At 40.3% G+C, this 23821-nt stretch overlaps 2 protein-coding genes across 3 annotated transcripts in view; one reads left to right on the forward strand and one right to left on the reverse strand.

The window, feature by feature from the left end:
- Positions 1–11: 11 nt before the first annotated feature.
- On the forward strand, positions 12–5497 carry RWDD2A (RWD domain containing 2A). Of its 2 annotated transcripts, none has more exons than XM_059399225.1 (3): positions 12–69; positions 999–1337; positions 2344–5497. In XM_059399225.1, exons 2-3 carry the CDS (start codon positions 1137–1139, stop codon positions 3019–3021), a joined length of 879 nt encoding a protein of 292 aa, XP_059255208.1. In that variant the 5' UTR covers positions 12–69; positions 999–1136; the 3' UTR covers positions 3022–5497. The 2 variants fall into 2 exon arrangements, with proteins under 2 accessions (XP_059255208.1, XP_059255207.1); XM_059399224.1 differs by having other exon boundaries at positions 25–113.
- A 7155-nt stretch (positions 5498–12652) lies between these two features.
- ME1 (malic enzyme 1) overlaps positions 12653–23821 on the reverse strand; it is a 191151-nt gene continuing 179982 nt past the window's right edge. The window contains exons 13-14 of the mRNA XM_059400996.1: positions 18503–18601; positions 12653–14255 (exon numbers count right to left, since the gene is read on the reverse strand). Of these exons, the coding sequence (XP_059256979.1) occupies positions 14085–14255; positions 18503–18601 (270 nt within the window). The 3' untranslated portion in view covers positions 12653–14084. The remainder of the gene's footprint in view (positions 14256–18502; positions 18602–23821) is intronic.

Here is a 23821-nt window from a genome sequence, read left to right on the forward strand (position 1 = left end):
ATCCGCCGACCCCGCCTCTCCTCGTTGCGGATCATGCGCAGCTCGCGCCTGCGGAACTGCGGATCCCGGGTCTGACAGGGTTTGGGGCTGTTTCCATTGAATGACCGGGAAGGGTGAGGCCCCCGCGGTGGCCCAGGGGTTGGGGCCGAGGGTCGTGGGCCATCAGAGCACAGCGACCGGCAAAAAAAGCAGTCCCCGCATCCAAATTTGGGTCTCAGAGGGTGGCAGTCTTGCGTTCCCGGGAAGCCAGGGTTCCTAGTGGCCGCAGATGGGGGGTACCAACCCTCCCTGATGTGGGGCATCTGACAAGGTGGCCTCGGGCATTTCCCCTTTTCCCGCTTCCCCATCTAGATCTTCGAGGTTCATCTCCCCAAACTGACTCCCTGAGCCTTCTCGAGCCGCTGCCCCCACCCCATCTCCCCGCACCAGCTCACACTAAACATTGTTTCCTTAATGTACCTGTAAGATTCCCCCTTAGTCTGGGCCCCTCGGGACAGAGGCCGGATGGACCCAAATCGTCCGGAGCTATCAAGATGCCATCCCGGGGTGATGTGGCTCCCCGGAGAGTCGTAAAGACCCGCTCAGGAGGGGTCCTTGGCGCTGGGGCCGAGGCTCCGCAACTGGCATTGGGGGCGGCGGGGTCCTCAAGACCCCAGAACCTAGGGATGCGACCACAGCCTCTCCAGACTGCCACAGGGCGCAGCTCCGCCCAAGCCGGAGACCCTACTGGGATTCTCAAGCTGGGCTCCTTGCCTCTCCCAGAATTCAGGCTTGCAGAGTATCTGCAGGTGTTTGCGAACCACCTGCAACGGAATAATTTGGAACACCTGTTGAAACTCCAGATTCCCGGATTTGAAGCGGGGGTGGGGGTGGGGAGGTAACGGACTGGGAATCTGGATTTTAACGAGGTGGTCTTAAGGGATGCTGTGTATACTAGACTTGGGGGTTGAGAGATAAAGCGAAGAAAGAGTGTAAGTGTCCCCTGTTTTTGCCCCTAGCTGTCGTTGCATAGCGTTCCTGCAAAACTGCTGAACGGAAAAGGACCTTCAGGAAATTTCTCTGGACACCGCTGAAGTTAACAAACCTAGTGGCCCTGGGCCTTTCCAGTTTTTCCCGGCAAGTGGATTCGAGGCAACATGTCTGCTTCAATGAAAGAATGCCTGCAGCTTCAGCTGCTGGAGATGGAAATGCTGTTTTCTATGTTTCCTAACCAAGGAGAAGTAAAACTTGAAGATGTAAATGTCCTGACGAATATAAAGCGTTATTTGGAAGGCACTAGGGAGGCGCTGCCGCCAAAAATCGAATTTGTGATTACCCTCCAGATTGAGGAGCCCAAGGTAAGTACTCTGCGCTGTTTTCATTGTTGCCAGGTGCCCGGTTTTTTTTTAGTGGAAACACTTGGAACATGAGATTTCTGTCCAGGAAGCAAATAGAGAATATTCCAAATTCATATATCCTTTATTTGCTTGAAAGTGAAATGTGTAAAACGTGGGATGCCCTTGTAAATTGTCTTCAATAAATATCTTGAATTTTACATAAATATGCTCATCTTTTTAACAAATATGTGGTGTTTTTATTAAAAACGTCTGGCAGTCTCATACTACCATTACTATTCTGTTCACTCATGTTTTTTATGATTCCAACTATTGTAGTATGTGTTGTACATGTATCATGATTTTTATAAAGCTAAACATTGCCTTTAGCAAAACTGACTTGTAAGGAGTGGATGAATGTTTCTTGGGTGGCACCATGACACAAAGCAGATACAGACAGGAAATCTAAATCCTTAAAGTGAATTTACCTTCATCTTCTGATCCATTGTCTCTAGCAACATGAGCATAGCATAGGTAACAAGTGGACTAGGCTTTTGAGAATGCCTCCTCTAGTGATATCCTGCTCACCCTTCAGCTGTCATTTCCTTAAAGAGGATCTCCTGCTTCCCAGAGTGACTTCTGTCTCACCAGTGACACATTTCATCAGATCCCTGTGCTTCTCACCACTGAAATTAAGTACTTGCGATGTGTAATTATTAGATTAATGCTTTCTCCTTCACTAGGCTCTAGTCTTCAGGAAGAGCAGAAATTGTGTTGCATCTAGCTTCTTCACTTCTTCATCCTAGCATGGGGTCCCTGACACATGGTGGGCGTTCAGTAAACACTGGAATGCGTGAATGCATAAATGGAAGAAATTGTGTATGTGATGTTCTCAGTACAGTGTCTGGCCCATAGCTGACACTTAGTAGTAGCGATAACTGTTATGTTTATCAAAATCATGCTGTTGCCACTGATAAACTAGCTTAGTTGATTTTCTGGTTCTTAAATCTATTTGATTTTCATTTTTAAGGTGAAAATTGATTTGCAAGTAACCATGCCTCACGGCTACCCCTATGCAGCGTTGCAGCTATTTGGACGGTCCTCTGAGCTTGACCGACAACAGCAACTCCTGCTCAACAAGGGTCTCACTTCCCATATAGGGACTTTTGATCCAGGTGAGCTCTGTGTATGTGCGGCAATCCAGTGGTTGCAGGACAATAGTGCCTCCTATTTTCTGAACAGAAAGCTTGTTTTTGAACCATCTACACAAGCAAAGCCAGTCAAGAACACATTCCTCCGAATGTGGATCTACAGTCACCATATATATCAGCAGGACCTAAGAAAAAAGATTTTGGATGTTGGGAAAAGGTTGGATGTGACTGGATTTTGCATGACAGGAAAGCCGGGTATAATCTGTGTGGAGGGCTTCAAAGAGCACTGTGAGGAGTTCTGGCACACAATTAGGTACCCCAACTGGAAACACATTTCCTGTAAGCATGCTGAAAGTGTCGAAACCGAAGGAAACGGAGAGGATCTGCGCCTTTTCCATTCTTTTGAAGAATTGCTCCTTGAGGCCCATGGCGACTATGGATTAAGGAACGACTATCACATGAACCTGGGCCAGTTCTTAGAATTTCTCAAAAAACATAAAAGTGAGCATGTGTTCCAGATATTATTTGGTATTGAAAGTAAAAGCTCAGACGCCTAGGAAGCTAGTAAGAGGCCTGTGCTTATAATTTCTCTAAGTCGGTATTTCTGTGAACAAGACCAAAATAAAAGGGCCAGTGGCTGTTTGGCATCCTCTGTGAGACCCCTAGCCCCACAATTTTTACCTGGTAATGAAACACAAAGGCCTTTTAACTTTAAAACAGTGCAATTGTAATGTTATCTCTATGTTCTTGTGTTAACTGAAAACTATTTAATTGTAAATTAATAAAAACGGCCAATTTAACCAGCGAAACTGACTTGATTAAAGAGGCGTCCAAAGCCCGTAATTAATATTGATAGTCAAACTGCAGCTCTGAACTCATACATAATATTCCTCTCTCATGCAGTCAGCACATGATGACGCAGCACATTTTCTTTCTTTCATTATTGGGGAATGGATTCTAAGTCAAGTTTAAAGTGAGAAGAGCACATCTTGACTACATTCCTTGCTTGAAGTTAAACCCTCTGTTTATAGTTTTTTTTTTTTTTTTTTTTTAGTAAAACTCTATCCTGACTATGGTAACAGAGGAATCAGAGCAGCAAAGTCTCAAGAGTAATGAAGATGACACGTAGTGCTCTGTGTTCTCTGCTGGGCTGTTTTCACCAGCTGATTCATGATATTAAGGATAAGGATACCATAAAAAGATGTGGTTTCATGCATACAAAGTATTCCCCGAGTACTACATACTGGCAGCCTTTGCCTGTGCACAAGGCACAAGGTTTGTAGGACGGGAGTGTTGAGGAGGACCTGGACCTGCTGATGGAGGCTCTGCTCCATCACCTTGGGGAGCGGGGGGGAATCAAGCTGTGCATTTCGGTGAGAAGTCACTCTAAAAATCTCCTCTAAAAATATGGCTTCACCAGCCTTTGTCAAAAGTGAGTTTATTTTGATGACAGGGACCCCTATTTAACTAGCACCTGCCACACCTTTTCATTGCAAAGTATCCACCCTCCCCAGGAATTTCTGGGAGTCCTACCTGTGTTAAGAGATGTCCTGAGCTGACCCTGCAACTTTCTGTGGTTTCCGTGGTCTCTCTTTAGCCACTACTGGAAGCATTTCATTTTCTTTCTCTGGAAGCATTTCATTCTCCAGCTGCTGTCAGCCACCCCACTGATGTGCTGGTCCCTTCAGGATGCCAAAAATGGATGCTGAGGGTTAGTAACTTGAAGGGGAATGAGTGCCTCACTCCCTAGGTCACATTCTCTTAGACACCAGACATTGCTGCATGTGCCGGGGAGTTTACAGAATTTTTGGTGAAATGGTACATTCTGTGTCTAGGATGGAGACACAAGTCCTTGAGCTAGGGCAAGGATATAATGCAACAGCAGACCCTGCACTAAGCTGACTGCCTTGACCTTGAGGCCTTGGAACTGGGTCTATTCTGTCCTGCCCACACTATTAGCTCAGAATGAGTTTCTTTCTGGAGCACAACTCAGACCTTTAAACCAAGGCTCTCGTCGTGAGCCTGCCTTGCCAGATGATCCAGTTTGCCCATTCATGTCTTAATCCAGCCTTGGATGTGGCTGGGGCCCAAGCCAAGGACCTTATACTTTACCTTTATCAATATACAAAGGGAAGAAGTAGAACTTATATTGCCAAAGACTCATTTCTCAGTCTTTGTCAGGACAGAAAACCAGATAGTCTAGGAGCCAGTATCCTGCATATTCTCCCCAAGATCATCAGTAAGTAGCATTCACAAGCTTTTAGGCCCTAAATATATGTGACTCAATTTTTTTTCCATATTAGGTGTCATCCACCTAATAATGTGCCTAACCCTCTCATAGAGGATTTTTTTTCTATGATTAAATTAGCAGAAGTTGTGATGGAAAGATGAAGCTGAAAGAAGTATAATATAGAATAAAAAATTTGCTTAATTCACTAAATGAAAGGAATAACTTATTTTATGAACTCTTTACTGCTTCTGTATTCTGGTAGTAATTTTTTAGGACCCATTTTTACATGCTTGTTATTACCATGCAGTAATATATTTTTCCTATCAGAAACACTAATAGTAGACATTAATTATGGGAGAAGTATAGGTTTTATAGAAAAATATATACATATATTATAATTCAAAGCTCAGCTTTGTGTGTATAGTAGACTGCTAGTTTTCTTTGCCCAGACTGAGGGGCACAGGCAACCCTCCTCCACACACACACACACACACCCCACTTACTCTGAGAAACTACCCTTTCTCTGTATGGTTTGGGAGAAATAACTGGCAGCCTTCTAGAGAGATGGTTTTGAGCTCTTGCCGCTTAAATCCATAGAGCCATCCTCATTTCCAGCCTACTGAATGTTTAGTCGCTCAGCACTTCTGAGGTACCCAACATCTGCCCTTTTTTTTTCTGGAAAGTCAAACATCAGTCTGAATCACTTGGAATTTAAGGATCGTGATATTGTATACATTATATTTTTAAACGGTTATTTGGAAAGTATGTGCTTTATAAATATTGCAGTGTCTTTTTAAAACTTACTGATTAAATCAGCCTTTCTTCACCTATGTTCTCTGCTTCTCATTCCTTACTGGTCTATTATGTGTTAGGCTAAAGGCTGAGGATACTTGCATAGTGGATTAAGGAGTGGGCCAAATGAGTTGACAGACATAATACAAGAACCTCTAAAACATCCCTATATTAAATCCGAAGTATGTTGCCTGTGAATTTGAGTTTCCATATATGACTGTTTAACATGCCAACCATTCCTTCCGAGAACTTGGGAAGGCCTGAGGGAGCCTACTGAGGTCTTCACAGAACTTTTTGAACAGAACAGTTTTCTTTCATTTTCTTTTATCTTATGTAGCCCAGTAGTAAGTTGAAAGAACGGGTATTTTCTGAAGATGACATGCTTTGCTCCAAAATCCTTGTTTTATACAGAATCCTGATTTACCTCAAAACTCAGCCCATTGAGTCTCCCTCATAAGGTCTACATGGTAGAACTACTTTCCCTGCAGCCCAGGCCAGCTAGAACAGCCTTTTTCTGAGCCCAGTTAAAGCTAGAAGCATTTGGATCAACCCATATATCAGTCTGAGGAGTGGACACAAATTTCAAGGAAGCCCAGCAAACATTGAAGGACCTCCTTGGTCATAGGGGGAACAAAGTCCACAATCAGTTATTCCCCATGGAGGTAACATCCTAATACGCATCGGACATTCAGTTTCCACATGCTTGGCTGAGGTGGCAGACTCTTGTACTTTCATGAGATCTTAGCCAGGAATTCAGTAAGTCTCATGCCTGTGCTCTACGTCCTATGAATGTATCATCAATTTGTCAGACCAGCGTGATGCCCTGTCTAGCAGTGAGATGATCAAGGTTTGGTGTCAAGAATTAAATTCTGGTGCAGAACCAGAGAGTTCATGGAACATTGAAAAAAGGCAATCTATAATGTTTATTGGTAGCACAAACTGCTTCAGTGGCCCCCTACTTAATGGAATATAGGAAAAACAAGAAAGCATCGGCCTAATCAGTAGCTACAAGAAAGAGAACTTGTCTGTCAGCTGCAGTTGGAATCACCATCTGATCAAGTTAATGTGATCCAAAGATCATACTGAGTTTAGATGTGCTAAAAATCACACCCCTGTTTCTCTTAAAGATTTTGATGATGAGACTTACCGCTGCAAATTATGGGTGGTTCCAGCCAGAATAACCCTTTTTGTGTGTGTGATTAAGGATCCAATGTGGTGATAGATGATAAAGAAATTAATCTTCAATGAGAACTCATCACTGAGCAAATGACTAGACAATGGATTTGTTCCTATATACACTTGGTCCTAAGAATACACTTAGTTCCATAGACCACAATAATTTCTAAGGGCCTAGAAATTTGCATTTATTCAGAGCTCTGTTTCCAGGTGATTTCCAAAAGGACTAGTGGTTTCCTTTCTGCAATGCATCGTTATTCTAGTAAATGGAACCTCAAAGGAAGACTTTGAATATTACAGAGTTTATCACCTTAGGGGTCTTTCATTCATATCTATGCATGGCAATTTGCTGAAGGCCTTGACACTCTATATTGGGGGTTCTAGTCAGGTTTTTCTGTTGCTGTTGTTATACATGTCAAGTAAGGCCTACATTGGGTTGCCCATCTATTTGGTCCTAACCCCAGCTGATATTTAGCTGATATACAGTGGTGTGGCTGTATCAGTTCTATACTGTATGCCAGTATACACTGGCACTCATTTTACTTAGTCAATATCTGTGCTGTCCGAGTTGTTAAATTTTGCAACATCATTTCAGGCTATGAGGCCCAGTGATTTACTGGCCACCACCAAAGATTTCTGTATGCTGATTACAGTGGACCAGCTTCCTATTATAACTGTTTCTACTGTGTCTCCATTTGTTAATTGCTGCAGAGCACTGCTATTCAGCCTCTATCAACCCTAAGATTCTGATGTTTCCATTAAAATAGGGAGCCCATTAATAAAATATAATAAAATATTAATAAAACAAAAAAGGGAGCCCATTTTTAACCACAGTGTTTCCCACAGGTCTCCCAGAGCCATCAAAATGTCCTCAATTAAAAAAAAAGTTAATGAAATGCTGATTCCACTAATACATGAAAAGAGTCATACACCATGACCAACTGGGAAATATTCAAGGGATGCAAGGATGGTTCAACATCAGTAAATCAGTCAATGTGAAACATCACTTCAACAAAATGAAGGAAAAAATCATATGATCATCTCAAAAGATGCAGCATTTGACAAAATTCAATATCCACAATAAAAACTCTAAACAAAGTGTTTATAGAGGACATACTAAAAGCCACATCTTATAAGCCCACCGCTAATATTATACTCAATGGTAAAAAGCTGAAAATTCTTTCAATCAGGAAGAAGGCAAAAATGCCCATTCTCACCACTATGTTATTCAACATAGTACTGTAAATCCTAGCCAGAGCAATGAGGCAAGAAAAATAAATAAAAGGCATCCAAATTGAAAAGAGAAATAAAACTTCCTCTATTTGCAGATGACTTCATAAGTATTTGTATATAGAAAACCTTGAAGACTCTATCAAAAATCTTGTTAGAACTAAAAAATTAATTCAGTAAAGTTGCAGGATACAAAATCAACATACAAAATTTGTTGTATTCCATACATGAATGACAAACTATCATAAAGAAAAATTAAGAAAACAATACCATTTAAAATTGCACAATTGCATTAAAAAACCCTTGAAATAAATTTAACCAAAGTAATGAAAGATCTGTACACTGAAAACTATAAGACATTAATGAAAGAAATTGAAGATAACAAAAATAAGTGAAAGGTATTCCATGCTCATGGACTGGAAGAATTAATATTGTTAAAATATCCATGCTGCCCCAAGCAATCTACAGATTCAATGCAATCCCTATCAAAACTCCAATGGCATTTTTCCCAGAAATGCAAAAAACAATCCTAAAATTTGCACAGAACCACAAAGGAACCCAAATATTCAAAGCAATCTTGAGAAAAACAAATCAGGAAGCATGATGCTTCCTGATTTCAAAACATATCATACAAAGCCGTAATGATCAAATAGTATGCCACTGGCATAAAAACAGACATATAGATCAATGGCACAAAAGAGAGAGCCCAGAAATAAGCCTACACATATATGGTCAATAAACAACAAAGGAGTCAAGAATACAACAGGGAAAATTGTATTATTGGAATTATTGTATTATTGGAAAGTCTTCCGATAACCATTAGAAAAACTGGACAGCCACAAGCAAAAGAATGAAACTCAGCCACTACCTTACACCATTCACAAAAAACAACTCAAAATGGATTAAAGAATTGAATGAAAAACTTGAAACCATAAAATTCCTGGAAGAAAGCACAGGCAGTAAGCACACTGATGTCAGTTTTGGTGATTACTTTTTGGATTTGCAACCAAAAGCAAAGGTAAAAAAAGTAAAGATAAACAATTGAGACTACATCAAAACTAAAAAACTTCCACACAGAGAAAGAAACCATCAACGAAAGGAAAAGGCAACTTACTGAATGACAGGAAATAGTTGGAAAGCACATATTTGATGAGGTTAATATCCAAAATATATAAAGAACTCATACAACTCAATAGAAAAAAATCCTTTAAAAATAGAGGATCTGAGTGCGCCTGGTTGGCTCAGTGGGTTAAAGCCTCTGCGTTTGGCTCAGGTCATGATCTCAGGGTCCTGGGATCGAGGCCTGCATCCGGCTCTCTGCTCAGCAGGGAGTCTGTCCCCCCCACTGCCTCTCTGCCTGCTTGTGATCTCTCTGTCAAATAAATAAATAAAATCTTAAAAATAAATAGAGGATCTGAATAGACATTTTTCCAAAGAAGATATACAGATGGTCAACAGACACATGAAAAGATGCTCCACATCATTAATCATCAAGGAAATGCGAACCAAAACCACAATGAAGTTTTATGACACACCTGATAAAATGGGTATTATTGAAAAGAAATAAATGTTGGTGAGGATGTGGAGAAGAGAGTACACTTGTGAATCCTTGTTAGGTATGTAAATTGGTAAAACCACTATGGAAAACAGTATGGAGATTCCAAAAAAATTAAAAATAGAAATACCATATGATCTACAATTCCACTTTTGGGTATTTATCCAAAGAAAATGAAAACGCTAATTTGAAAAGACATCTGCACATCCATGTTTATTGCAACATTATTTTTAATAGCTAAGATATGGAAACAACCTACATGTCTAATAGCAGATGAATGAAAAAAGAAAATATAATTTTGTGTATATATAAATAGTTCAGTCATACAAACGTAAAATCTTGCCATTTGTGTCAACATGGGTGGACCTTATGGGAGTTATGCTCAGGGAAATAAGTCAGAGAAAGACACCATGTGATCACTTTTAGATGTAGAATCTAAATAAATAAATGGGGATGTTATAAACAGCTTGGTGACTATAGTTAATGCTGTATTGCATAAAAGTTGCTGAGAGTAAATTTTAACAGTTCTCATCACAAGAAAAAAATTTTGGTGATGGATGTTAACTGGACTTATAGTGGTGATCATTTTGCATTTATATACACAAGTATCTAATCATGTTGTATATGTGAAACTAACATAATGACACCCCAATTTTTTAAGAAAATGCTTTTCATGGGTGCTGCTACTCCCATCACTGTTGTATTTCTCAAGTCTTTAGTGAAAGGAGGGTCAGTGACAGGTCTTGTTGGGAGACTTTAGATCACCAGGGATTAAAATGGTTTGATCGCACATGACAAATGTGGAGTGTGACAAATGTTGGAGTGGTCCAACATTCCTATCACTGTAGTCTTTGAATTCTTTTACAGTATTTCAAAGAACGCTTGCATTCTCAATTTCATTTAATGCGGGCCACTAGTAAGTCTACATTTCAGTCAACTAATTGAACCAACAAGTAGAATGACCTTTAGCTGCTCAAGGCAACACACGGGATCCAGAATCTGTGGCAAGTGCACCCCTATCCATTCTACCCAATCCAAAATTGCACTTCTCCTTTCTCAGTACATTTTCAGTAGCCCATACATTTTCCCTCAGGTTTTGCCAATATAAATTTAAAAAGTCAAGAATTCTTTTGGTGGGATTCCCTTTCTAACTATATCCACCACAGGTCCACTATGGAATGTGATATTTAGTGTGTGGAGGTAATGAAGAATAATGTGGGCAGAGTGGGAGGTAAACTGAGGGAGCTGAATACAGGATTTCCAAGCAAGGCAGTTAACAACCTCCTTAGACAGGAAGAGCACCCACTTTGATTAGCAAGGGAGGACAGGTCCATTCTTCCAGTTTGCTTAGGGGGTAAGGGTTTTCCTGGGATACAGGACTTTCAGTATTCAAACCTGGGTTATTGTTTACACTAGCTTAGGGTATCACATATCTTCCAAATCCCCCTACCCATAAATCCCCATTCCAAACCAAGGTCCTACTGTTTCTTTTTTTTTTTTTTTTTAAAGATTTTATTTATTTATTTGACAGACAGAGATCACAAGTAGGCAGAGAGGCAGGCAGAGAGAGAGAGAGGAGTTAGCAGGCTCCCCGCAGAGCAGAGACCCCCATGCGGGGCTCGATCCCAGGACCCTGGGATCATGACCTGAGCCAAAGGCAGAGGCTTTAACACACTGAGCCACCCAGGCACCCCGGTCCTACTGTTTCTGATCAATATTCTTAAATACAAGATCTGGTGAAAGCTGTGAATGCAATTCCTGGTGGAATCTGGCAACCAGGAGGCAACCAGGAGGATCAAGAATTATCTTGTTATCAGTTATTTCAGTCTTACAGCTAGCAAGATAGAAAATATTCTTTTGGTAAAAACATAGGCAATTTCTAGTTTTTATACTATGCCTTGAGCTGAGGCTGTAAGCCTTTGAGTCTATATTATCTCTTTCTTAATGAACCCATCTCTGTAGAAGCAACCACCCCTTCCCACAGTCCTGGATTTCTTCCCCCTTTACACTGTTTGATGGCAGCAGCCATTTGCCAGCCCAAACCTTCCCATCCTCGGATAATGCATTCCATCCATTTTTTGCTTCATGTTTGTGTTTTTGAGGCCCCAAAGATATTTTGCTACATTACTTTGTATTAACTTTATATTTTTACTATTTATATTTAGCTCTTTAACCTATCTGAGGTGTCCCTTTTTATATGATGTAAGGTAGGGTTCTAGTTTTAATTTTCTCCATGTGGGAGGCCAGTCTTCCCAATTCTTTTACAAAACAACTTATATTCCTTTTATCTGTTGATTTTTGTGCTACCTTTGTAATTCACATAATCAAGGGGTCTGTGAGCTTCCATGACTTTGATGTATACGAAAATATCTGGATTTTGGAGGTTAGTATAAGGTAATGTAAAATATTTCATTAATATTTTAATATCAATTATGTATTGAAATGATATCCTGGAAATGTCAGTGTACATAAAATGATAAACATGGGATTCCACCTGCTGCTTCTTTTTATGAGACCACCAGAAATTACAAAAGTAGCTCACTTCCTTTTTCTGTTGGGCAAGGCTACTCTACACAGCACTCTAGTGAAGACAGAGTAGACTATGAAGCAGGATTAAACATGGATTTAGAGCCCATCTCCTTCACTTATCAGCTCTGTGGACTTGGTAGGTTCCTTCAAAAATCTGCTTTGTATGGAACTTGTAGGGACTACAGGAAACAGAATACAGTAAATACAGCAAATACAGAAGACTTGAAACCTGGTAAGTAATCATCCAATGCTTATTTCATTACCTTTCTCTGAGGATAAGAAAGTAGTTCATTTATTACAGTATACAGCAAGTATGACAACACATGCATTAAATGAAGGTCATGCTGAAATTTTTGAATAGTTTTAAAATGTATGCCCTGTCACATGACTGTAGAGATTCAGCATTATCATTTAAAAAAAATTTTTTTTAAGATTTTATTTATTTATTTGACAGACAGAGATTACAAGTAGGCAGAGAGGCAGGCAGAGAGAAAGGAGGAAGCAGGCTCCACGCTGAGCAGAGAGCCCAATGTGGGGCTCGATCCCAGGACTTTGAGATCATGACCTGAGCCGAAGGCAGAGGCTTTAACCCACTGAGCCACCCAGGCACCCACAGCATTATCATTTTAAAATATAACAAGATTTTAAGGGAAAAAGACAATCATAATTCTATTCATTCACTTTTTCTATGCTTTAATCAATCTTTTGCATAGGTAATACATTTAAGTTAGAGCTACAAGACAACATGAAACAGACAAGAAATCAGCATTCTGGATCTTTTCAAAGTAACTATATTGAGGAAACTCTTCACTAAATGTTACTTTCAGAAATACTCCCACCCCTTCTATTCACATCTAAAACAATCTACGTAACTGTCAACCTTCAAAAAATCATTTTATACTATAGTTTTTCCTTGAATATCATCTTACACGTTTTAAAAGCTTTACTTCACAAAGTACTTCACAAAATCCTTCAAATAGTTCTACAAATAAATAGCAAATGTTATTGCACCTGAGCTTAAGGATTTAAAATTGTTTCTGTTTGTTTAATATTAATATCTGGCCTATAACTACTGATTGTAATTAGAATATCTCAATACCTGATGCCAAGATAATTTCTGGTGTTGGAGAACTGGTTACAAAATTTCCTCCAAACTCAGAGTGAGCTCCTCATTATCTGAGCTAATCAAGGAAACACGAGGGCAGGTCACTCATGTGAGAATCCAGCTTGTCTGGGAACCACGCTCTCACTCCTGACTCTGGAATTCTCTGCCCTAAGAGGTCGGCTCCACAGGCAGCCCTTTCTCAAGGAGATTATCTGCTCCCTCAACTCAGCTCTTTCCACAGCTATGCTGAACTGAGAATACCAACCTCAGGACGGGGATCACTATCTGCAAGTGCCTGGCAGCAATAGCACAGGGGACAGGATTCAGTCAGCGGAAGAAGAAAGGTGCTTTCAGAAGGGATATCTGACTGAGGACCGAGGTGATAAGAATATGTAACAATGGAGCAAGAATATTAAAATCTAAGGCTGCACAAGGCATTGTAAACAACAGTGATCTTTCTTAAAAATGTTGGAGTTCAGTTGAGCTAAAAGAACTACTATAATCTAGGATTGGAATAAAAATACCTGAGAAGTTATTTTTCTCTAGGCAACAAAGTAAGTGCTGTTTCTGTTTTTAGCAAAAGTTCACCTAAGCCTAAATTCATTTGTCTTTATATATTAAAAAAAAAAAAGGTAGATTTTTAACGAAACAGTCAACAAAAGAACTATGGATTTTAATGTTGAGTATATCAATTTATTACTATTTTGGTCTTTCCATTAGTTCCCGATATAAAAATGGTGTGTTTCTCAGTAGTAGGTACAATAGCTTTTAAAGAGAACTTGGGCAAAATAATTAAGAGAGAAACCATAAATAACAAGAAAGTAAATGAAGCAAGATTATCTAGTGTGATATTTACCCTAAAGTATTTTAATATCCTTCCATGAACTTTTATTGTTAAAGTAAAATTCTTAGTCTAATGAGTTATTACAAAAGATCCCAATCTTTAAAAATTATGAAAGACTTTAAGATCTCATTAACAGAATTAGAAATGTCAGTTATTATGCTACTGGTCAAGTTTGGTCTGTATTTTCTGGGCCTCTTTAGGCCAAGAATAACAATCAGGTAGAATCTGGTCATAATCAGTATTATACATCTGAGAGCGGACAAACTCTTCCTTGTTTGGGGGTTCAGGATAAACTGTGGCTGTCTTTTCTTGGTAAGCATCTTTCACAATCTAGGAATAAAAAAAGAGTATTAATTACTTTAATGAACAGAGTTGATGGTGAGCACATGTCAGTTTTTATCTGATTCAAAAAATTAATTCATGTCTATTTAAAAAAATTAAGTTAGATTATAATAAAAGCACACATACACAAAGAAGGTCTAAAATGAAAATGCAATTTTAAGTCATACAGCAGGAGGAAAATATGATATAAACAATGGAAAGCAAGCATAGAAGAGATGTATCAAATGTGATCAGAACAGATCTTCACAGATAACCCAGTGGTGAAAGACTCGACAAGACCTGAATGATAATTAACTTGAACTAAAGGTATTTATTCCTGCTTAGTTTGAACTCAATGTGCAGTGTCAGCAATCCCTATGCTGAACACAGCCGCCTACAAAATGCCCTTATTCATCACTGCTCACCTAAGCAGCTGGACTCTGCGGTCAGTTTCAATGCTCCTCGCCAGGATCACAGTATCTTTCCCTGTCCTGCTGTCACACTCGCTATTCTCTAGTCCTGGGTCTGGACAACCCTTAGTGCTGGCTTTCTTCCTTCATGGCTGCACCATACCATGCCATACTTTTCCTAACCCTATCTGGGTCACACATTATGCCTTTATTCCTTTCTTTAACAAACAAAAACCCTTTCTCTCCTAGTTCCCACAAGGCAATTTCAAACCTTCCTCTGTCAAATCTACATTTGACTGTTACCACTGGAATGAGAACATTCCAGCTAATCTGAGAAAACAATCTCTATTTCCCCTTGGAACAACTCAAACTATGTCCTCTGTATCTTTAAACCTTCGTTCTTCCTTTCTTTGAAAAGAATGGATTCTCCTTTTTGTCAAAATTAATCACTCTATAAATGTCTTTAATTCACCCCAGTTGTTAAAAAAAGAAAGAGTTATTTGGATAAGTCTGATTTTGAAGATTATTGGAATGATTAAGTATCTCTTCTCAATGCAAAATTATGCATTTGTGAAAAATTATGGTTACAAGGACTGTGCCATATTATGGAGAAATGTTTGTGAAAAACATGAAATAGATGTATACACCATGATTAGGATGACATTAGCAAAGAAAGTCATGCAAAAGAAAAAAGATTTGAGGTGAATACAAACAATAAAACAGCTTACGTTAGAAAAATAGAGAATTGGGTAGTTTCTTCTCTTTTTCCTAAAGTATCTATAGTGTGTTGTTATTACTTTTTAACAGCCTTTTTGAGGTATAATTCACTGACTACAAAATCCAAACATTTTAAGTGTACAATTAAATTATTTTTAAATGGGCAGAGTTGTGCAACTGTTACCACACCCAGCTTCTGAACATCTCCATTACACCGGGGGCCTCTGGTGCTTTTTGCAATGGCTGCATTGAGTTTATGATGAAACCCATTGTTGCATTCCTGACACAGACTGTGTTCCCTCCTCTTTCTGCTCCCAGGACATACTGTATCAATGATCTCCTCTCTCAGTGAAGTCTTCACTTTCTCCTTGTCAATGCCAGACTCTGCAAGAGCAGCTTGGATTCTCCTGTTTTCCTCATTCTCCCCAGACTTAACTTCTGTGCTACTGAAATCACTTTTGTAAAAGGTTCTGGTAACTTCGTACGCACTAAAAGTTCACCCGGGTTTCTCACTACCACAGCTGTGTCTATCGTAATTTCCACTACCATCATGACACTGTGTCTTATCTAATTTCTGACACACTGCTTCTTTCTGAGTCTGTTAAAATCCTGACTTCTCATCACTGGCTTCTTGCCTCTGTCTTCTGGACAGAGTGACAAACCACATTCTATTCTTGATTCTTGCCTGTCTGTACTTGCTGTCTTGGTCGCCCCAACTACTCCTGGCCCTTCCCCCATAACCATGTGGAAATACTGCCCACACCTTTATTATCTAGTGTCTCTTTAAGCTTCAGTCATTTTCATCAACTTGCTGGAACTGTAGGGATTGTATACGAATGTGCTCTGAAACCTCAAGCCTGTGGTTCCCTGAGCCCATCTTCCTCCTTCGACTTGATTCTTTGTCCTGACTTCCCAGTTTCTGTCTCTGCACTCTGCAGAGACATTATTTTCCCATTATTCTAGGTTTAATATCTGAATCTTTCTAAACTCCCCCTGAGGCTCAGAAAAGGGTGCTTTTGTACTTTCTCCTCCAATCAAAAGCTAATACCTTCTCATTTAAATCTTCAAATTGAACTTAAAAATGATAATGTGTTGTCCAGAACATTAACAATCCAAACTCCTTAAAAACTAGGAGATATAAATAGTAGAAAATAGGATACTCTTTTGTGGAATCATAATCAAGCAGATCATCTATAGGTTTTGGAAGCATTATGTGTTTTTGAAGCATGCTCCCTCCCTCAGTCAACGAGACAAATAATGGTATGGGAGTCCTAAATATGGTATTGCTTTGATAAATTTGTTAATGGTTTGATTTTCAACCAAAAGCAATTTTGCTCCTGAGGCGACACCTGGCAATGTCTGGAGACATTTTTGGTTGTCACAACGGGGCAGAGGCTGCTGGCATCTAATGGGTAGAGGCCAGATGTGCTAAACATTCCATAACATCCAGGAAAATCCCCACAACAGAGTCATCCAGCCAATATGTGCATAGTGCTGAGGTTGAGAAACCCTAGTTTAATCATAAAACATACAAATATAAACATTACGGGCTGACCTCTGCCACCCAAAATTCATCTGTACTAATCCCCAGTACCCCAGAGTGTGATTCTCTTTGGAGACAGGGCCTTTGAAGAGGTAATTAAATTAAACTGAAGCTGGTTGGTGGGCCCGGACCCAAACTGAGTAGTGATCTTACAGGAAGGGTATGTCTCTCGTACCAAGAGAACCAGGGATGTTTATAACAAAGAAAAGGCTGCATGAGGACAGTGAGGAGGCAGTCATCTACAAGCCAAGGAGAGAGCCCTTTGAGAAAATCCAGCCTCCAATCCCCCATCCTAGATTTCTAGCCTTCAAACTCTTGTTTGAGCCATCGGGTCTATGGCTTTTGTTATGGCAACCCTAGTAGGCTAACACATTTATGCTGAAAAAAAAAAAAGTCAATTTCTCACTCATCTCAATTAAAGAAAATTTCTCTGAGTTTAGGTTCTTCTTGGCTAATTGTTCCAACAGCTCATCTGTCAGCCCAACAGCTTTGTTTGCCCTCATTATTCTGCGTCCCCTGCCCGACCCTGCCCTGCCCAGTATTATCAGTTGTGATCTTGAAGATGCTGAACATCAAGGCTACATGGACAAGACAGGGGACTCGGGGTCTAAATATTATTCTACCACATCTGCAGTATTTTGGACACTATCGCAAATGTAATAGGGAAAACACTAAGCAGAAAAAAAAAGATCAAGTGGGGAAACCTAACTGAAATGAAACCCTACTAACTTATTAAGATTATGGAAGAGAAAAGGAATGATAGGGTAATTAATGATTCAGCCCAATTTGTCAATTCCTAGGGATGAATAGTAGTTACTAAACTCTGCTGAAGCACAGTGTCTCATTTCCCTGACAAAATAAGCTGATACAAATGTAAATCTCAAGGTGTAAGGGCCTATTCAGCCAGAGCAGCCCCACCCCCAGTTGAACAGCCAATATGTTGTTTATGCGGTAAAACATAAATGGACCCTGCCTGCCACCCCCCAGGGAACTTACTTAAAAGCAAGTCTGAGAAACCAGTCCCAAGTAACAAAGCCCAAATACAGGGGCGGGTCGGGTCAGGTGGAGATAACAGCCCACAGGCAATGATGAGTAGGGCCAGGTGGAGACATCCAATCAGTAGGGGGGCGCATACTGTCTCCCTAGTTACTCCATAAGGAGTATGGGCCCCACCCTTTGGGAGCCTTTTGGGCGCCAATTCCGACCAAGGTGATAGGCAAGTTCAAATATCTACTAGGCTAAATTGTAATTCAATTGGTCACTTATGTATGACCTAGCATGACTGTGCAGCTTTCTCTCTGTGTTACAATTTCATTGGCCACCTGTGCGTGACCAGGCCCAACCACATGGCCTTTGCTCTATAAAAGTTAGTCTGTGAGGCAGGGAGGGTTCGCCCTCTCTGTAAGGGGTTGACGGTGGGCTTGATTCATGATGTTTGCCACGAAATAAAGCTTTGCTTGACCTTTGCTTTGTATCAGTCTCACTCCTTTGACCACGGTCCCATTATTTGGGGACCCAACAAAGGAAGTACCTAAAAATGCATATTTAGCAGAAAAATAATGACACCTGAACAAGAGTGGTTTTACCTTTGCTGCGATTTTCAGAGAAACATCTCTAATGGTGTTCAAAGGAGGATAAAGCCGGCCTTCTTCCAAGTGTTTATCCGATACTTCCTGGGCTATAACCTTTCGAAAAAAGAAAGACAAAACATGTTTTACTTAAGTGTAAGTAAATGAATAGTCACATGTAGTGAGGTATAGATGTGGGTCACATTAATGTGATCATCTAATTTCGTCTCTCCCTTTGTCAGGGCTAGAGCTGACTCCAGAGAGACTTGGGGATTGGTGGGATCACATCATTAGTAAAGACGGGAATGGACTCTGCATTGTCTCTTACTCCAGTTCCTTTTCTACTGTGCCATGAAGCGCTGGAAGCTTTTCCTTCTCATATAGTAGAGGAACGGGGGAGAGGGTCAAGGAAGGCAGAGCAGGATGACAGAAGGGAGGGAAAAGGACCCTGACAGTACAGGTGTAAGGGGGCCAAGGCTGATCATGCTGCTTCTCCTGGCTCACATATTCCTTTTAAGTTAACTAGTTAATTAATTTACTTTTAAATTCAATTAATTAACATATAATGTATTCTTGGTTTCAGAGGTAGACTTCAGTGATTCATCAGTCTTAAATAACATACCCAGTGCTCATGACATCACGTGTCCTCCTTAATGTCCATCATCCAATGTCCAATGACCCCATCCCTCCACCTCCCTCCCCTCCAGCAGCCCTCAGTTTGTTGCCTATGATTAAGAGTCTCTTATGGTTTGTCTCGCTCTCCAATTTTGTCTTGTTCTATTTCCTCCTCTCTTCCTATACTCTGGCACAAGAGGTAGAGCAGGAGGCTGAGAAAGCCATGTTGGAGTCACACTCAAGGAGGATTTCGATTTACCCAGATTCTGAATTATCCAAATCACCCAACTGGCCTCAGCATTTGGTATCCGCAGACCCTTCCCTTTTTCTAAATCAAATGGCATATACTTAAACATTTGCTAAGAGAGTAGATCTTGCAGCAAGTGCTCTTATCTCCCTTTCTCAAGCTCTCTCTCTCTCTCACACCCACACCCACCACACAAAATAATAATAAAGAGAATAGGGAAGGGCTTTCAGTGGTGATGGATATATTATTTATGGCATACACTTTGGTGATCATTTCAAAGGTATAGATAATTTATCTCCAAACTTATCAAGTTGTAAATTAAATATGTATTGCTTTTTGGAAGTCAATTATACCTCAAAAAATGTATTTTTTAATGAGACGGATTGACATTAGATGCCTCCTGATGTGATGCACTGAGAAGGATGCCATTATTAGGCATTTAGTACTCCTAACAAAACCGCATACCTTGAATTCAATCATGAGGAAACAATCAGATAAACCCAAAATGAGGAACATTGTAAAAAACAACTGGCCTGTATGTTCCAAAATGTCAGCACCATAAAGGAAAGACTAAAAAATTCTTGCAGATTAAAGGATTAGTTTAGAGGCTATAAAGGCCTTTTTTTGTGGATAATTGGCAAAATTTGATTCTGGACTGTGCATTAGATAATAATATTACATCAGTGTTAAAGTTCCTAAATTGAAAGATGGTGCAGAGATAACATTAAAAAATATGTCCTCAAATATCTAGGGATAAAGGGACATAATATTGTAAGTTGCTCTCAAATGGTTCAACAATAAATTTCTATATCCTAAGTTCTTTGCTAAAGCTTCTGGGGCACAGAGGTAGACTCAGCAACCTTGAAGTTCCTTCCAGCTCTAAATATTTGATTAGGTATTTCAGTTGGCAAGTCTAAACCAGTCTATTATTTAATAGACCTGAGGATGCAGAGAGGAAGGAGAAAATCTTACTCATTTGAAACATTTTGAATAATCACACACTTATTTTTCTGTATCTCTTAATATGTTTTAGATTGTTTTAATCATGAAATTATTTCTGCAATTGTTTATTCCATCAGCAAGTATGAAAGACATGAGTGAGCATAACACCAAGAGAGGTTAAAAAAGCAGTTCCTGCCTTTGAGACTTACAGTTGAGTGAAGAAGAAAGAAAATGTTGAGAAAGGAAAGCCTGGGCTAAAGGTGAAATGTGAGTGTTAGGAAATCCAGAGGAACACTGGAGGGAGCTTGCGTATGGGACTGAAGGAGAACTAGAAGTTAGACCAACAGGGAAGGGGTGGGCCCTCCAGAAAGAAGATTCAGACCGAAGGCAGAGATAGATGAGCTGGACACAGTCAGCCCCGTGTGTCCAGATCAGGAGAGAGGGGGGTCCATAAAGACAGTAAGGATTGGAGCACAGTCAATGCCAAATTAAGGAGTTCTGGTGAAATCCTATGAGTGACTGAGGACTTCTGAGCAAGGATATTTAGGCAGGGGTGTGGGGTGAAGGAAAGCGAGATGAAGTTACTAGTATAACTATTGTTTAATATGACATCACATATTATGCAAAATATTAAAAAGTATAATTATATTGACACAAGTTGATCATAAAGAATTTTATAATAAAGACACTGTTTAACTCATTTATTTCTTGTCTTTGAAACAGGATGTTGAGTAGAACTTTTCCTTTGCCCCAAATTTGGTGATCAGGGCCCCCAAATCTAGCGCAAAGAGGATGAAGTATTTGACATTATAATGAAGCCACCAAATCAGTGGGGACTGTCCCCTCCCTCAGAACCTAAGAGGGGGTGGAATCATGCCACCCCCACAAACACAGCCAGCCCTTCCCAGACGCTGATATGGGGAGGATCAGGGACAGTCGCTTGAATCACGATTTGGCCTCGTGGGTAAGGCAGCGGCTTTTCTCCCCTTCTTGGCTGCATGCTGCCTCCTCTTGAAGGCATGAGGTGCCTTCAAGGAGGCGGCACTGGCATTCTGTTCCCTACTCAGCCGGAGCAGTTACAGACATGTGGATATAAGTAGAGGCAAAGAGAACGGGGAGGGGGCTTGCTGGGGAACAGCTTGTACCCCTGGAAGGCATGTGCTTCCACAGCTGAGTGACCACTGCAGAGGACAGCCCAACAGGCTGGGAAAGCCGAGGGAGGGGAGGGAGGCTGAGCTGGAGCCCAATCTCTTAGGTTCATGCCCCAGAGTGTCCTTTAAACTCCTGTATACATGCCCTACAAGAAGGCGAGATGCTGGCCCCTGCCTCAAATGGCCTGATGGCCTAACAAAATGGAGAGTTAATAAAAGACATGTTTACCCTCTTCCACACCCCTCTTTCCTGTTTCCAATACGTTTGAGGGAATAGGCCTTGATGAGAAGGGGGAGAAGGTTTTTTAGAGCCTGGCCACACTCTTTCCCCCCAAGCCCCTCATGGTGCTGGGGTGGGGGGCCAGTAAAAGCGAAGGGGGCCCTCTGCCAGATGCTGCTGCAGGCTTCTTGTACTGGAGAGAGAGGACCCGATATCTGAACTGGATACAAATTCTGAACCGGACAGATGTTTAATCACTGTTCCTTGTTCACTGAGGTATCCCCGGCACCCAGAATAACGCCTAGCACATAGTGGTACTTAATTAATACTCGTTAAAAGTATGAGTGGATCGAAACAGAACTGAATGTTACTGAGATGCCATTAAGGGAAAGAAGAGAGAGACTTGATAAAGAATTATTCCAAACAATGAGTGGGACAAAATAAAACCATTTTATGTTGATTCCCTATAGAATATAGGCTGCTTACAAAATCTTGTTACTTCTTGTTTTTCTATAAAGGATTTTTAGCAGTTTTAAATCAGTTGGCATTTCTTCGATGTTAAAGCAAAAACTTGCATGGGGGCCCAGTATTGTTATTTAACCGGCAAGGGAAAAAAATGAGTAGCGCAATCTTGAAAGGATAGATTAGCACAGTGGTTGAAAGCTCAGGCTCTGATGGGAAGTAGGTCCATATTCAAATTCTAGCAATTTGAATTGAATTCAGGCAAGTTAATTAACCTTTCTATGCCTAGTTTCTTCTTTGGTGATATAAGACTAGTAACAACTCCTAATTCAGGGGGTTAAATGAAATCAGCACCAGTAAAGAATTTATTTACCACACTGTCTGGGAAAGTAAGTGTTCAATCAAATTAACTATTTTACTTAAAACAAAAAACAAAACAAAAAAAACAGATGGCGACCAGCATGGCAGAATGGAAGTAAAATAGCTTTTAGGGTCAGATCTAGCTCTACAACATACTGCTAGCTTATTAGCTTTTTGATTTGGAGGCAAGTTATATAACCAACCAACTGCAAATTATTTCTAGGAGATAACATGTATAATGCACCTCTCACCATTGGCATATGCTGGTATCCAACATTGTTTCTTCTCAAGAATGTTACACAGTATCATTTTAAAGAATTGAGGACAGTTAGAAGATGGCTGAGTCAAGAAAAATCAGTGTAAGTCTTTGCTTTCCATTGCTGCCTGTCATACAGAGAGGGAGCCAAGAAACTGTGGAACAAAGTCAAGCAGCAACAGGTGACCACGGAAGCCTACTGTTAGGAACCAAACCAATAAAATGGAAGGGACTGACTTGGGGAAAAGGAGAGAGTTTACAAGAGTCTTAGTGTCACTCTCACCTATTAGCTCATTCACTCAAAAATTATTTGGGGCTCTTGATATGCCATTAGTGTGTCTCTAACTACACTGGGTGCACTTTCAAATGATTTCTCTTCATTTCATTTTGGCAATGTTACAGCAGTTGGATTTTCAATTATCCAGTGACTGAAATGAATCCATTTCCTCCAGATGCTATTGTCTATGGGGGTCAATCTCTAGTGTCCTCTGGACAGACACCAGGAAGGGAATGGGATGAGGCAAGTGCTGAGCAGATGGCTCAGGAGGAGTAATGTGAGGGTAGGTGACCGAGGCTTGCATCTCGGGTGTGGACAGGAGGTGCAAAGTCTGTTCCAAGGCTGCTATACAGACAAGGCAGGGCCAGGAGGGCTAACCCAGGGGAGAACTAAGTGCTCTTATCAGAGGTCCAGAAGGCTGCCAGAGTACCAGGAAAGCCAGAAATCTCTTTGTGTAATAAAAATGCTCAGAAAATCTTCAGGATTGATACTGATCCATGCACTTTCTAGTTTCATAAGAGACCCAACTAATATTCCAGCAATAATCCTAAATTAATAAATTTTGGATTGCCAAACAAAAAGATTCACCTAGATCTCCTACATGTAAACTTTGTTAACTACAAAATATAATCTAGACAAGGACTTCGCTCTTTGGGCCCTCTAGCAGTGAGCGTCTGGGGTGTTGGATTTATTCTTCTTGCTAAGATATATAACTACTTCTATTTAGCTCAACTCAGTAAGTATTTACTAAGTTTCTAGTATGTGCTTTAGCATTGTGCTAGGTGCTAATGGTGTTTTGAAAGAAGT

This window comes from Mustela nigripes, chromosome 5 (assembly GCF_022355385.1).
Source record: "Mustela nigripes isolate SB6536 chromosome 5, MUSNIG.SB6536, whole genome shotgun sequence".
Taxonomy (NCBI): domain Eukaryota; kingdom Metazoa; phylum Chordata; class Mammalia; order Carnivora; family Mustelidae; genus Mustela; species Mustela nigripes.